This window comes from Pseudocercospora fijiensis, assembly GCF_000340215.1.
Source record: "Pseudocercospora fijiensis CIRAD86 unplaced genomic scaffold MYCFIscaffold_3, whole genome shotgun sequence".
Lineage (NCBI taxonomy): Eukaryota > Fungi > Ascomycota > Dothideomycetes > Mycosphaerellales > Mycosphaerellaceae > Pseudocercospora > Pseudocercospora fijiensis.
The window spans coordinates 1,802,046-1,817,044 of NW_006921534.1; the positions used below are offsets into that span (position 1 = coordinate 1,802,046).

General features: G+C 47.6%; 6 protein-coding genes across 6 annotated transcripts; 3 read left to right on the top strand and 3 right to left on the bottom strand.

Moving 5' to 3' along the window:
* Positions 1 to 43: 43 nt before the first annotated feature.
* MYCFIDRAFT_152322 (uncharacterized protein) lies at positions 44 to 2,166 on the bottom strand (the record flags this gene model as incomplete). The annotated part of the gene is made up of 2 exons (XM_007926487.1): positions 44 to 1,148; positions 1,206 to 2,166. The coding sequence occupies 2 exons, from the start codon at positions 2,164 to 2,166 to the stop codon at positions 298 to 300; spliced, it is 1,812 nt and encodes a 603-aa protein (XP_007924678.1). The 3' UTR covers positions 44 to 297.
* A 196-nt stretch (positions 2,167 to 2,362) lies between these two features.
* MYCFIDRAFT_173111 (uncharacterized protein) lies at positions 2,363 to 3,797 on the top strand (the record flags this gene model as incomplete). Its single annotated transcript, XM_007926488.1, has 14 exons — positions 2,363 to 2,381; positions 2,407 to 2,591; positions 2,620 to 2,656; positions 2,682 to 2,729; positions 2,758 to 2,926; positions 2,959 to 2,990; positions 3,017 to 3,026; positions 3,065 to 3,125; positions 3,157 to 3,203; positions 3,233 to 3,283; positions 3,310 to 3,410; positions 3,448 to 3,518; positions 3,547 to 3,739; positions 3,772 to 3,797. The coding sequence occupies 14 exons, from the start codon at positions 2,363 to 2,365 to the stop codon at positions 3,795 to 3,797; spliced, it is 1,050 nt and encodes a 349-aa protein (XP_007924679.1).
* On the bottom strand, positions 3,762 to 5,816 carry MYCFIDRAFT_162909 (uncharacterized protein). Its single transcript, XM_007926489.1, has one exon. It carries the CDS (start codon positions 5,370 to 5,372, stop codon positions 3,822 to 3,824), a length of 1,551 nt encoding a protein of 516 aa, XP_007924680.1. The 5' UTR covers positions 5,373 to 5,816; the 3' UTR covers positions 3,762 to 3,821.
* A 2,988-nt stretch (positions 5,817 to 8,804) lies between these two features.
* On the top strand, positions 8,805 to 10,074 carry MYCFIDRAFT_162912 (uncharacterized protein). The gene is made up of 2 exons (XM_007926490.1): positions 8,805 to 9,146; positions 9,209 to 10,074. Exons 1-2 carry the CDS (start codon positions 8,886 to 8,888, stop codon positions 9,974 to 9,976), a joined length of 1,029 nt encoding a protein of 342 aa, XP_007924681.1. The 5' UTR covers positions 8,805 to 8,885; the 3' UTR covers positions 9,977 to 10,074.
* Positions 10,075 to 11,907: 1,833 nt separating this feature from the next.
* Positions 11,908 to 13,838, top strand: MYCFIDRAFT_202874 (uncharacterized protein). The gene is made up of 2 exons (XM_007926491.1): positions 11,908 to 12,066; positions 12,127 to 13,838. The coding sequence occupies exons 1-2, from the start codon at positions 11,967 to 11,969 to the stop codon at positions 13,083 to 13,085; spliced, it is 1,059 nt and encodes a 352-aa protein (XP_007924682.1). The 5' UTR covers positions 11,908 to 11,966; the 3' UTR covers positions 13,086 to 13,838.
* Positions 12,465 to 14,861, bottom strand: MYCFIDRAFT_152334 (uncharacterized protein). Its single transcript, XM_007926492.1, has 2 exons — positions 14,602 to 14,861; positions 12,465 to 14,550 (listed from the first exon to the last, which is right to left on the bottom strand). Exons 1-2 carry the CDS (start codon positions 14,708 to 14,710, stop codon positions 13,103 to 13,105), a joined length of 1,557 nt encoding a protein of 518 aa, XP_007924683.1. The 5' UTR covers positions 14,711 to 14,861; the 3' UTR covers positions 12,465 to 13,102.
* Positions 14,862 to 14,999: the final 138 nt, after the last annotated feature.

Here is a 14,999-nt window from a genome sequence, read left to right on the forward strand (position 1 = left end):
TCAGGTCCAGCAGAGGTGCCACCAAGCATCTGAAACAAAGGGACACAACTCAGTGTTTGAAAAGAATATCAGGAGGCTATCTAGAACCATGTGCCGCCCATCATCTAATAATCATGCTGTGCCGCCGTCCGCACGAGGCAACGCCCGCATGCTTCCAAAACGCCATCATGCTCAAAACGCTTTCCCATGCAATACATATGCAACATGCAACCTGCTCCGTGCGGCCAATGCTATCCTGTCCCTCATCGCTCATGCCAAGCTCTAGATCCCAACAAAATGCAAATTGTCCATTTCATTTCATGATGATTTCCGAATCAGTTGTGTCCGCGAATTGTGCGATTCCTCCGACTCGTCATCGTCTTCATCAGGCTCGCCGTTGTGGTCCAGCAGTCTCGTGCTCGATGGACCGGCGTGTGGATCGTCGCCGTGATCCGCTGGGAACTGGGTTGCTCCAATCACAACTCCTTTCACCCCTTGATCTATCTCGTCCAGCTTGTAGTCATTCATCAACAGTGCCAGCACAATGCACGGAATCGCCGCGAACACCGCAACCTTCAGAATCCTGGTCATCGTCTCTTGATAAGCAAGATTGATTGCATTGCGTGTTGGACTTCCCATCGGCCAACCGCGGGATGCAAGTGTGATGTTGCCGAAGATCTCGGCAGCCTGGTCCTGCGTTTCGGGTGGCAAGTAGAGCGCCAGCTTCTTTGGAACGCTAGACGTCCAAATTGCGCCCGAGATGCCACTACCGACAGCACCACCAATTTCCAAGAACGTCAGGAACAGCGCCGTGGCTGCAGCAACCTCCGAATGACTGGCTGAGGCCTGCACGCCAAGTTGCGCAGGTACATGGGTGAGACTACCACCTACGCCTAGGAAGATCTGCGTGCCGACAATCGTCGCTGGTGACGAGTCTTCGGTCCGGTAATGAATCATCAGGCCAAGGCCGAGCACATAAAGCATTGTGCCCAGGACCATGAATTTCTTGTACACCTTGGTATACTTGATGGCAAAAGAAACAACAATCGAAGTGATTGTCGAAGTGAAGGTGAATGTCTGCACGATGCGGCCGGCTTTGGTGAGTGGGAGGTCCTGGACCACCAGGAGATATGACTGAAAATATGGGTATACGGAGAGGTAAAAGGCCACTGGGAAGACATCAGCATACAGCCTCTGAGTAGGTCGGAGTTGGAAGAAGCACTTACTGAAATAGAAGAAAGAAAGAGCAAGGCCGCATAGGATGGTTTTATTCCTCCAGAAGGCTCTAGGGAAGAATGCATGAGGAGCCAGGGTCTTGTTTCTCTCCCAGAATGGAATCGCAATCAGACAAGCAGCACCGACCACAACCATGGAGATCAGGTTGGGGTTGTTCCAGCCAGCTTTGGCGGCTATTGTCAATGGAATCAAGATGAGCGTGAACGACACGCAGATGAGAACAAGTCCAAGAAGGTCCAATTCGAACCAGAGAGTTTTGATGACCTCCCACCATGATTCACCGACAAACGGCGAAGCGGGCAAGATACCACGCATCGCAGCTTTGCGCTGGTTGATGACAAGCGCCAGCGCCAAGGGTAAGAAAGCAACAGGCAGCACGACAGCCCAAATACCATAGCCCCATCTCCAGTTTAAGTTCTTCAGTATCGTCTCAGCCAAAGCCGGGCCAAGCCACACATTGACCAGGAAAGGGATGTCCGGGATGGTGGAGCAGAGAGCTCGGTTCACCAAATCGCTCGTATCAGCGATGAAGATCTGAATGAGGATTTGAAGTCCAGTAGCTCCAGCAGAGTAGAAAATTTGCGCCGCTGCATAGGTATTGACGCTGGTAGAGGCGGCCTGTTGGATGAAACCGATCACGTAGAATAGCACTGAGAGACCAAATGCTTCGAATCGACCAAAGACATCGGCAACTTTGGACATGGGCGGTTTAACAACGGATAGAACGACACCTTGTATCACCAGGACTGTCGATACCATGGAGTGTGACTTGAATGCAGATGTCGCAAAGATGGTAAGGTTGGTGGTCGTTTGTCCCTCCAATGACGTCGCGTATGCCAGCATGGCGACGCCCAAGTATGCGGCGTAGAGAGCGAATCTGGACCATGTCGACGAGATAGCCTCGAGTCTCTTGACTCCAGCTTGTGCCGACTCATGGCTGCGTTCAGACATGACTGAGCGCGCGTCAGTGTCGGTCAACGGTGTGATTTCGCTGGCGCTGGCGCCACCCTGTTCGCGTTTCGCGGAGAAGGCGGGCGAGTCTCCCGGGCCGGCGGCTCTCTCAACGTCTGAACGAGCAGCATCAGTGTCCTCCACGGTGTGAAGCGTTCCGTAGGCCGTGGTCATGGTAGTCACATTGAATATAGGGATGTCGCCAGATGCAGAAGGTTAAGCTTATCAGATGCGGATCAGAGCGATCAGATAAGATGGCGACGGCGGAGGGGAGGCATGCATGCTTCTGTAGCGATGCTGCTGCTAAGCGATGGATATATTATGACGGTGGAGATCGGGTGCCAACTGGATCGTCCCCCTTGCCTGGTGTGAGTGGACCTGAAGGAGGCAGCGGCCCTGCGCAGCCAGCAGCCAGCAGCGCTGTGGTGACGGCGGTGCGCAGCAGGCGACAAGAAAAGGCGAGAACAGGCAGTGCAGCAGGCGCACCCGCGTGTCGATTGGCCACCGTTTCGCAGTCGCTGTCGCTGTGCAGCAAATCGTAGCCACGCACGCAGGATCAAGTAGTCAAGAGATGCGCTTGATCAGCTGCAGAGAAATCATCATCATGCACCACCACAATAGGCACCGCAAGCCGGCCCCGGTCTCGGCTGGATGGATTTCCCCTACGACGTACGTTTGCCTTTGCCTTCGTGGCTTGCCGTGCCCGTGCCACGGGTACTGTAATCATAAAAGTTTCGTGGGATGAGTGCAACAATACAAGGTGGGCAGGTTCGGAAGAAAAAGGACCTGCAGGACGGGATGCATTCTGCATGAAGAGGTACGCCGTGTGACCATGACCATGCCATGCAAGAGCGCACCTCGTTCCCGGTTCTTCCTCGAGGGACTGCCTGTTCTGCAGAACGATCAACGTCTTCCCCCGAATGCTAGTGATCGGTGACGTCCAGTCCAGCGAAATCCAAGTGGACTCGACAAGCTCAACTTCCGGCCAAGCCGCTTGACAACGTGCAACGTGGTGAAACGAGATCTCACGTCTCAGGGTCCCGAAACTATGTTTTTTTCTCTAAAGAACAGGCCAGCCGTTCAGAGGCGCCGTCTCGAAAAGGGAAAAGTCGAAGTCGTGGCAGGCATGGCATGGCATGGCAGGGTACGGGCTAAATACAGCGTCTTCGCGCATCGGAAGGCTATCAATTTTCCCCCATTCTGGGCTAGCAAGGGTTTGGGCCAATTGAAAACTCGGCTTCGCTGTTAAGCGTAAAAGTAATAGCCCTCCGATGCGCGAAGACGCTGTACAGCTGCGCAAATACCCGGCCGGACAGCGGCCAACCGTAGTGTTGAGCAGTAGCCTGACGACAGTGACGAGGTAGTTCGCACGAAAGCAAGGTGTGCGAACGGCCGAACAAGGAATCATCATGGCTCATGCAACTTCGGCCCCTCCAAAGACAGCTCTTGTCCATATACCAGCTTCGGCAAGATACAATAATGCTGATATGGCGGTCTGATAGGGCGAAACATGCATTGCAACCTTATTTGATGATGACTGTGTTTGCTGCACGATCATCTGATATCATCCCGCGTGATGGATATGGTGCATGCATGTGCGGCAAGTCTCTCGACTCAGGTATTTATCATAACGTGGCTGCTAAATATACTTTCGCTCACCCAGTGCACCGCTCCCAAGGCTCTCTATACCTGAGACCGAGCCCTTCAAACACTCTCCGCTCCGCTTCCTCGATGGTCTTTGCACGACCTTCCTTGCCCTCCTTACCTTCCCAGCTGAAATAGCCCTCAAGGTCAACAACTTCGCCGTTACCTCGATTGCGAACTCCAGAGCTGTCGAACTTCCAGCCTTTGACATTTTTCGCATAGCGCCTCAAGTCCCTCTCGAATGTTGTCCCGCCACTCCAGCCTACTACAGCACAACCCACGGTTCGCCACGGAGAAATGATGATGTCGACCCGTCTGTGGATGTTGGGATTCTTTGCCTGTGCATTCTCGGCCAGATCCTGAGCTTTTGAAGGCCAAACTGGATTTTGCCATACAACGAGAGCCTTGTCCAGTGTGTCAAACCCATGCCCGCCGCCTCCAGCGCGAAACGGAAGCGTCTGCTGATCTCTCTCGGAGCTGGCATTAGATACAGTCAAGGTATGGGTGATCCACTCTTCTTCCTCGAGGCTGCCTACAACGTCATTCACCAGATTCAGCGTGCAGCTCTCGTTGGGATGAGTGACCACGATGTCGACATCTCCACTAGCCTCTTTCCCTCTGCGATAGCCACCAACGATAACGGTCTGGATGCCATCATCGCGAACCTTGACTGCATGTTTGCGAATCACTTCGCATATCTGTTCAACCTCTGCACGAGGTATGAGGTCTTGAAATTCATCGTAGTATTTAACTCCAATTTGCTGCACACGAACCAGAGTCGACCACCCGTACTCAACAATGTCGTCCAGCTCTCTCCAACCGCGGTCAAAATAGAAATCACGAGCGGTGGCAACACCGACGCCCCAGATGTTGTAGAACAGCCGAAGGACCTTGAGATCCTCGTCGTTCCGAGCATCCTCAACCGCTTTGATTGTGCCTGTGTTCTTCCATTCGACCCAAAGATTTGCGATTTTGCTATCGCATCCTGGCAACGCTAAGATCTCCTTCGCAGTGCTGAACTTGTGAGTGTAAGCAGCAATGGCAGCAATGGAAGTACTGTATGCTCTCACGCCTATCTCATCATTCGTGAGGAGTCGTGCTTGCTTGATCTCTTTCAGTAGAGCGATGAAATCGTCATTTGGATTCGTCATTGGCGTCAGTCTTTGACACGCGTACTTAACGCGTGACTTGACCCACTTCGGCATCTCAGGCGTATCGCTGGACGACCCTTCATATTCTGTAGTTGTTTGCTGCAGCAGATGAGCGTACTTGGCACTTGTCCCGTGTCCGGCTTCCCAGCTCGATGGATTGGCAGACGGAGTGACCTGGTGCGGGTGGTGATACTGGCGTTTACCAAAACGACTATACTTCGGCTTTGCATGTGAAGCATCATCTTGGGCTCGCTGGAGGATCTCGCTACCATCGGGTGGATTGGATGGTTCACCTGCGGGAGCATGTTGCAAAGTAGCGGTGAGCTTGGCGGCCTTTTGAATAGGTGGATTGTGCTTCAACGTCGCTGTTGTAGCTTCATCAACTGCTTGCAAAAGACCCATATACGTCATGTATTGGTCAAGAGGCAGGACATGACCGCTTTCTTGAGAGTCCGTAACCCATTCTATGCTGACAACTTTTACAATTCGGCCTGGTGGTAATACCTGCTCTCGCGCAAGGCTAGCGTTTAGCTCATCACGCTTTCTCTTCCTCGATAGCGCCTCGGTATCTTCAGATATAACAGTCCTTGCAGATGCACTGATCTCACACTGCCATTCTGTGGTATGCAATCCTTTGGCTTTGAGGTCGAGGCGGATTCGTGGTTTTTTGGTAGCTTTACTAAGTACGATCTCTGCCTCTCCAATATCATATGTATGGACTGCATGTGCCGCGTCCAGAGCTTCTTCCAGTTCATGCAAGTCTTCTGTGTCGAAATGAGTGGGCGATATGTAGATCGGTGGCCAAGAGCTCAGATCCAATGGCTGGGGCCCATCCTCGAGGGCAGTCGGATCCTGGTGTGCTGGCGAGGAACCATCGTGGTTGCCTTCATCCAGAGTCGAGGCCTGCGACACCGAGACATAATGAGCCATATCCAAAACCTGCAAGCTGCCGAGCTAATGTCGTATCCAAGTACTAGGAAGTGTTGTGGACCACTATCGCGTTCCAAGACTGGCAGCTTGCAATGTATTTGTTTTGATTACTAATCGTATATATATCTCAACTACCGAGGCTAGTAAACTTCAATAGCTAAAGGCTCTTAGACTCTATAACTATAGGCCTAGGTATCTTTATATTATATATAATATAGCTATTTATAAGGTTCTAGGAATACGATACTAGTTTTAGAGAATATTATAATTTTAGTTTCTATATATATCTATACCCTAGTTTATAAAGGAAAATTTACTAATCTTACAATTCTAAATTATAGTTATGCTTTTCTAAGTTATATAGTAGTTTGTTCTAGCTATAGTATATAGTTTAGTAGGGCTTAATATAAGTACTAGTATCTAAGTAGTAGTTCGCTACTAGTCTAGACGCGCGCTATTAATTCCCTTAGACTCTTAATTAGTAGGCTTTAAATATTTAGTTAGAAAATTAAATATATCTATAGCAAATACTAAGTACTACTTAGCTAGTCACTATAGTAAGAGAGAATAGAACTTTAGCTATATACTAAAATAGCGATTTAGACTTCTAACTTTAGTAGTAAATTTACTAGTAGTAAAAGTTATTAAACTTAGCTTAAAATATATAAATAAAACTTAATTATTTAGGCTATATATAGAATATATACTAAAAGAATAGATATACTACCTTAGTAGAGGCCTAGATATATTATATATAACCCCTAATTACTAGTAGCTATCCTCTAGCTAGTAAGTCTAGTAGTATAATTCTTAGAGATTAATAGCTTTAAGCTATACTATCTAGCTATTATAGATTTAGCTATTATACTAGTTATTTCTATTACTCGTCCTCCGATAAATTATATAGTTTAAAGTATAGAATACTAATTAAAATTACTAACTTCGAAATAGAGATAGTTCGATTAGTAGAGGTCGATTAACGGTTCGACTAATAGTTCGATTAATAGTTTAATTAATAGTTTAATTAATAGTTTAATGAATAGTTTAATTAATAGTTTGATTAATAGTTTAATAAATAGTTTGATTAATAGTTTGATTAATAGTTTGATTAATAGTTTGATTAATAGTTTAATTAATAGCTTGATTAATAGTTTAATTAGTAGTTTAATTAATAGTTTAATTAATAGTTTAATTAATAGTTTGATTAATAGTTTGATTAATAGTTTAATTAATAGCTTGATTAATAGTTTAATTAGTAGTTTAATTAATAGTCTAATTAATAGTTTAACTAACCGTTTAATTAGTAGTTTAATTAGTAGTTTAATCAATAGTTTAATTAGTAGTTTAATTAGTAGTTTTAGTTTAATAGAAATTTTAATTAGTATTTTACTAGTAGCTAGTCCCCCGATAAATTATATAATTTAAAGTATATAGTACTAAATTACTAACTTCTAAATAGAGATAGGTCGATTAGTAGGTCGATTAGTAGGTCGATTAGTAGATCGATTAGCAGTTTAATTAGTAGTTTAGCTAGCAGTTCGATTAGTATTTTAATTACTAGTAACGGTTTAATTTAAAATTTCGTTAGTAGTTTAAGAAGTAGTTTAACTAGTAGCTTAACTAGTAGTTTAATTAGTCGTTTTATTAGTAATTATATAAATAGCTTAATTAACTATTTAATTAATAGTTTAATTAGTAGTTCGATTACTAGTTTCAGTTTAACGAAAATTTTAATTAGTATTTTATTAGTAGTTTCTTTAATAGTTTTATTAGTAGTTTTATTAATAGTTTTATTAGTAGTTTTGTTAATAGTTTTGTTTCTAGTTTAGTTAGTGGTCTTAGTACTTTAATTAGTAGTCCTATTCGTAGGCTAGCTCGTAGTCTTGGTAGTTTTACTAGTAGTTTTATTAGTAGTTCTGTTAACAGTTTTATTAGTAGTTTTATTAATAGTCCTATTAGTAGTTTTACTAATAGTTTTACTATTAGTACTATTTGAGTTATTAGTTTTACTAATAGTTTTACTATTAGTACTATTTGAGTTATTAGTTTTATTATTAGTTTTATTATTAGTTCTATTATTAGGTTTACTAATAGTTTAGCTAAGAGTTTATCTAATAGTCTATCTAATAGTTTACCTAATAGTTTAATTAATAGGTTTGTTAATAGTTTTCTTAATACCTAGTCCTACTAATAGTCTAATAGTCTAAAGTTACTAGTAGCTCTACTAATAGCTTTATTAAAATTAATAGTACTATTAGTAATCTTACTAATATTTTCGCTACGGGGACCTTTATACTAGTCGATAGGCTTTATATTTAGTAGGATATAGCTATATCTAGGTCTTTAGTATACGTTAAGCTCCTACTAAATTTTTATTAGCGTATTACGCTTATATCCGGGATTCGTTAAGCGCTTTCGATTTACGTTCTATGCTAAAATCCGGGGTAAGTTAAATTTCCCTTTAATATTTGTTTCGATTGACGTTCTACGCTAAAATCCGGGGTAAGTCAAATTTCCCTTCAATCTTTGATTGCATATTACTTCTGCGAAATTTCTTAGCCAATCATTTCGGTCTTGGCGGACAACTTGGATTTTCGCGGGCGGTGGCCGCGGTGTCTAGATTGGCAGCTGCGCTGCCAATGAAGTGATTCTATGAGCCCACGTGGCAGGTTGCTGTCATTCCCAATCCTCACAGCCGCCAGAGACCCAAAGCATGCAGTAACACATGATTGCGTCTTGGATATGACGGCTTTCTGTCATCGCCAAAAGTCGAATGCGATGTGAGACAAGAGTCAAGATCGTTCTTTGTGAGGAGAGCGTCGAAGTGACGCGATCATGTCAGCAACGACGGGACCGTGCACTCTTCGCGATTTCCTTGTCCCTGCGGAAGCGATTACGACTCTATCACAGACACGACACCATCTCCATCACCACACGACTTCATCGATGCAGATCGTGTAAGATGTCTCCCGACAGAGGCTTCGAATATCTACTATGACATCGTTCGTTCCACGGAGCGTGTTCCCGACACTCGAGTCGCTGCCGCGATCATACTACCTTGGCCATCATGCCGCGGGTCTTGCAAAGATGCGGACAATGCTCTCCCAGATTGACCTCATCGTCGAATGCAGAGACTATCGCATTCCAATGACTTCGCGTAACCCTATGTTCGAAGACAGCCTGGCTGGAAAAGAGCGGATGATTGTCTACACCAAAAAGGACCTAGGGAGCAGCGTCATCAAGGAAGACAAGAAGGTACATAGCGGGCAAGCGAATGCGCGGAGAGCACAAATGCTGATGTAAGTTGCATTTTGTAGAGAGAGCAAATGATACGCAAATGGCATGATCCATCGAAGGTCGTCTTCTCCAACCACAAGGACAGAAAAGATGTGCGCCGGATTTTGGACTACATCAAGGAGATCGCTGCTGCGCGTGGGAGTCTTACTGGATCTCACCTGATGGTAGTGGGCATGCCCAATGTTGGCAAATCTTCTCTGCTGAATGCGCTGCGCCGCGAAGGTGTTGGCAGGGGAAAAGTTGCCCACACCGGAGCTCAGCCTGGAATCACTCGTAAGATTGGCACTGGCGTCAAGATTGTACTGCCGGACGACACGGGCTCCGGCGCCGTATATCTGCTCGATACGCCTGGAGTGTTTATGCCATACGTGCCTGATGCGGATGCCATGCTTAAGCTCGCACTTTGCGGCAGCGTGAAGGATACAGTGGTGCCCGCATTAAATCTTGCGGACTATTTATTGTTCCTTGTAAATCTGAACGATGCTCGAGTCTATGCGGACTACTCAGAGCCCACGAATGATGTGATGCAGCTCCTGGAAGGCATGGCAAGGAAGACGGGTCGTCTCATGAAGGGCGCGCAGCCAGACTTGGAGGGCACAGCCATCTGGATGGTCCAGCGCTGGAGAACAGGCCACCTGGGGACATTCCTCCTTGACGAGGTATCAGAGGAAGCCATTGAAAGGTATAGAAGCCTCTCGCCTTCCAGGAGCCTCAACCAGGCTCGCAAAGCAGGCAAACAAGCACTTAGAGATAGGGCGAAGGCACGAAGAGCAGGTACAAATGAATAGGTAATGTATTCGTGCACACTGTAAAACCATTTGCATGGGACAGCATTTGCGAGTTGCGAGTCTACAGGACCATCTCTTTGACACAGTTTCATGTCTGGAAGACAATTTTATGCTTTTATGCTCTGCCGGTGATTAAAAATGTGCCAAGAATCGGAATCTTGAATCTGAATCAACTCCGATTGTCTCCAACTTTCAACTCCTCACTGCAAGCTCGAGTCGAGGCGAGGCGAGAGCTCCTTGCGCATTCACAACCTGGAACCGCATCGCGAATCCGTCGCGCTTCCGACGCCATGGTCGAAACGTGAGTTCAATCGACTCAACATGTGGCAAACGTCAAATGCACTGACAAAATCGCACAGAATGGCATCGGCGGTCGCGTTGCCCGAGGACTCGAGCGACATCCCAACTAATGGCTTGAAGAGGCGGCATTCAGGAAAGGAGCAGGCAAAGGACGGCGCCGAAGACAGCAAAAGGCGGCGCACAGGCAGCTCGGGTAAGAACTCACCAATAGCCACTCCGACCGAAGGAAATGCCGCAGAGAAAGAGCAAGAGACCATGTCCACCAAGGTCGAAACAGCAACACAGAAACAGCCTACCCAGAAGGCAGACGACACTAGAAAGTCGCGCAGAAAGAGTGGTGTCACAGATGAGAGGCAACGCAGCAAGCGACTGTTTGGCGCGCTCCTGGGGAATCTCAATCAGCCTAGCGACAGAGTCTCCAAGCGGCGAGGAGAAATTGAGCAACGAAAAAAGGCTGAGCTCCAGAAGCAGGATGACGAACGCCTCGAGGACCGACAGAGACGGGTTGAGAAGCTCGCCATCCAGCGAAAGAGACAACAGATCAGGCTTGATGAAGAGAACGTAGGTTGGCCGTCACATAAGTCGGTAGAGGCAGACATGCTGATGGACAACCAGATGCGCATACGCCACAAGCAAATGCTGAACACCGCCAACTTCTTGCAAACGAGGACCGAACCGAAACTGGTATGTCGCAGACTTTCACTCTTCTTGAGATGCTGCTTTGCTGACAGACTGCAGTACTATCGACCATGGGACTTACTTCCAGACGAGGAAGATCGTATCGAGGACCAGATCAGAGATGCAAAAGCTGAGATCGACAAGGACCTTGATGCATGGGACAAGGAGAAAGAAGAGCGCTTGGAAGCGCTTGATGGCTCTTCTGGTATGCTTTTGAACACTCACCCCTGCCTTCGGGCTTAATACTGACCATACGACAGATAGCAAGCCCGCGAAGGAGACTGCGGTGACCGGAAATGGGCAGCAATCGCCTAGTGAAATCGAAAAGAAGAATGGAAGGAAAGGAAGTGATGCTGACGATCAGATGAAGTCTGATGATACTAATAAACCTGACGAGATTGCCAAATCAGCAGAAATTCCAGAATCTGATCAGAATTTGCCCGATGACGCTGAATTGAGGCCTTCGGAAGCTGGCGCTACAAATAATAATGCTGACACGGCAGTCATGAAAGAGGCACAGACTCCAGTCGAGGAAGGAAAAGACGAGGCAGACGATGAAGATCATGTTGTTGAGGGAGATGAGGATAATGTCATCTACTAATACATCAAATTGTTGTCTTCGCATGGTGCTTCTTCGTGCTCGAGTACGTGAGGTAGCTTTGGAGGTGGTACCAGCACTGGAAGACATTTCCTCTTTTGAGGTTAGATTGTTGATCGTCTCCGAGTACTGCTTTTTCACCTGTCGCGAGTCTACCTTCCAATCTCATTGTCTCTCGTGAACACAATCTACTTGCCACATAATTGCGTATACTCCATTCTCAGTGTCGATAATAATATAGTCGACCGCGGCCTTCTAGCTCATGTCAGAGCTCCGTAACCGAGGCTGTAATACAACACCGCTTCGCCGAGTCAGCAAATCCCCATTCTACCCTGCCATGCGATACCATACATAAGAGTTTCAGAACAACCATCCTCTACACTTCTCGTGACATACCATCTCGACCTAGCAAAAATGGCTCCTCCAGGCAATATCAAAGCCCCCAAAATCCGCCCCTCAGACATCGGCAAAAAAGTCCAAAGTCAATACGCAACAGTCAACGGCAGGAAATGGCGTAAGTAAGATCCCAAACAACAAAATCTCCCAAAGACACTTGCTCTCACGACTTATACAGACTACCTCGACACCCCACCCCAAGGTCCCCAAAAAGGCACAATCTTCCTCATCCACGGCTTCCCGGACATCTCTTTCGCCTGGCGCTATCAAATCCCTCTCTTCTCCTCCCTCGGTTTCCGCAGCATTGCTCTCGACTGCATGGGGTACGGAAACACAGGCACGACCTCAGATCTCAGCGCCTTTAGTTTTAAAACCCATGCCGAAGCGGTCGCGGGGATTGCCAAAAGTCTAAAAATCAGGACTGCGGTTATTGGAGGACATGATTGGGGAGGAATGGCTGTGTATAGAATTGCTCAATGGCAGCCGGAGCTTATTAGTCATGTTTTTAGTGTGGCGACGGCTTATGCGCCGGTGCATGAGAGGTATGTGAGTACGAGGGAGTTGGTGGAGAGTGGGAGTGTGCCGCAGTTTGGGTATCAGTTGCAGTTTGGGAGTGAGGATTGCGTGGTTGAGAAGGCTGTGAGGGAGGGGGATGAGAGGAGGATGAGGAAGTTTTTGTTGGGGATGTATGGGGGGAAAGTTGGGAGTGGGAAGAGGTTCATGAGTGGTGAGAAAGGGATTGATTTGAGCATTTTGGAGGATGAGGGTGAGGAGGTTGGTATGAGTCCTTTGTTGAATGAAGAGGAGTTGGAGTATTATGTGAAGGAGTTTTTGAAGAATGGTATTAATGGTCCTTGTAATTGGTATAGGACGAGGAAGATTAATTTTGAGGATGAGTTGGGTTTGGAACCGGAGAGGAAGAAGGCTGTGAAACAGCCGACGTTGTATATTCTTGCGACGAAGGATGCTATCTTGACGAGGGAGATGAGTAGGGGAATGGAGAAGGCGATTCCGAATTTGACAAGGGCTGAGGTGGACGCGGGTCACTGGGCTTTGTGGCATACGCCGGATGAGACGAATGCGATTTTGAAGGATTGGTTGCTGGGTGTTGTGCTTGGAGGGAAGAGCAAGTTGTAAAGCTGAATTTGAGTAGGCTATACGACCTCGATCCGTGCTGCTTCAGCCCAGGATCCATTCTCTGCCACGCTTTCTTGTCGAATTCTGTAGAGCTCATCAATGAAAGCAGGTACGAATGTTCCTGGTCCCTTCACATCTTCTCGCTTTGCTGCTCGCTCAGCAGCAATTTCATACATCAATGATGCGCTCACAGCAGCTAGGAGCTTATCTTCGCGCTCGACGGCCATGACGCTTGCAATCGTGGTGCCGAGCGAGCATCCACTGCCAGTGATCTCGCCAAGATACTCGTGTCCGTTGCTGAGTGTGAATGTACGCTCTCCATCAGAAATGACATCTGTACTGCCTGTCATAAGGACGATGCTGTGCTCGCGTGCAGCAGTGGCCTTGACGAGGGTGACTCTTTCTTCCAATGAAAGTTGTGATGCTCCTGAATCGACGCCATGTTGCTGGAGCCCTGTAGCTCCTGCCACCGTGCGGATTTCTCCCTCATTACCTTTGATAATATCGAAATAGCCCCCTTCCATCAGCGCCTTCACTCCATCTCTTCGTTGCTGAGTGGCGCCAGCTCCTACCGGATCCAACAGAGTTGGGCCGCCGACAGTATTGTACGCTGCTAGTGCCTTCAAGTGGTTGCTTCGAATCTCAGGTGTCGTTGTACCCATGTTGATGACGAGACTGCCTCCAAGACCAGCGAGATCTGGTGCTTCCAGACCATTGTTCGACATTATTGGAGATGATCCAATGGCGAGAGCGACGTTGGCGGCGAAATTCTGAACTACAAGGTTCGTCATGTTGTGACATAGCGGCTTCCTGCCGGCCATCCGCTTGACTACTTGAGGAGCTTTCGAAACGATATCTTGCCGCAGCAGCTTCGGCTTTGCTAGAGTAGTGGCGAAAGGTGGTGGTGTCCTGACCAGTCGAAGAAGATCTGAAGCAGCTTTTCTCGCATCGTCTGCAGCAACAATGGCGCTGACTACAGCCACACCATCAAGCTTCTTCTTCGCGGATGCGGTCTGGAACAGCACACGCTGAGCATTGCTGGCGTTAATGCCACCTATGCAAACTGTATTGACATCCAACCCCTTCTCTGCCAAGGAGTTCAAGATGAACTGCACCCCAGCAGTGCCTATGATGGATTTTGTGTTTGCCTTGGTCGGGGTGGCGTATACGGTTCCAATACCTAGATAGTCGGCCCCATCTTTGGCAGCAATCAAGGCTTCTTCTTCATTATTCGCGGTGACTCCAATGATAGCATCAGGCCCAAGGATCTTGCGTGCAGTTTTCAAGTCCAGGTCATCTTGCCCGACATGAACGCCTTCCACTCCAGCAGCCAATGCCACATCGACGCGGTCATTGATCAGTAATGGCACATTTGCCGGCGTTGTGACTGCATGCAGCTGCTTTGCTATCCTCACGAGATCCGCAGTGTCTGAGGTCTTGTCTCGATATTGCACGATTGTGGCACCTGTATGCACGTGAGCAAGGCATGTTCCAGCAAATGCGACTGATGTCGTACCTCCAGCCACGGCATCTTTCACCACCGCGACCAGGTCTTTGCTTCCGAGAATGGCAGGCGTTGAATCAGTGACGAGATAGAGCGAATAGTCTACCCGGAGCGGAGCCATGACTGCATGTGAGCCATGTGACTCGATGAAGGGGGGATAGAGTGCTCTCGGAGTGGCTTTCACTCTGTACTGAGCCGAGTGACGACTTGCGCTTGCCGTGGGTTGCCTAGAACTACATGTACATCATGACTTTTGGCCTGTCGGAGCTGCCTGCTGCCGGCGTGAAGGGTGTCGCAGAAAGTGGCATGATGAGTGCGTGCGTCAAAGGCGCATGTGTGATCTTGCACGCGCATGGCATCTCGGTTGTCCGGGTTGAGAACTAGCGCACGGGTACCCGCACGGCCCTTCG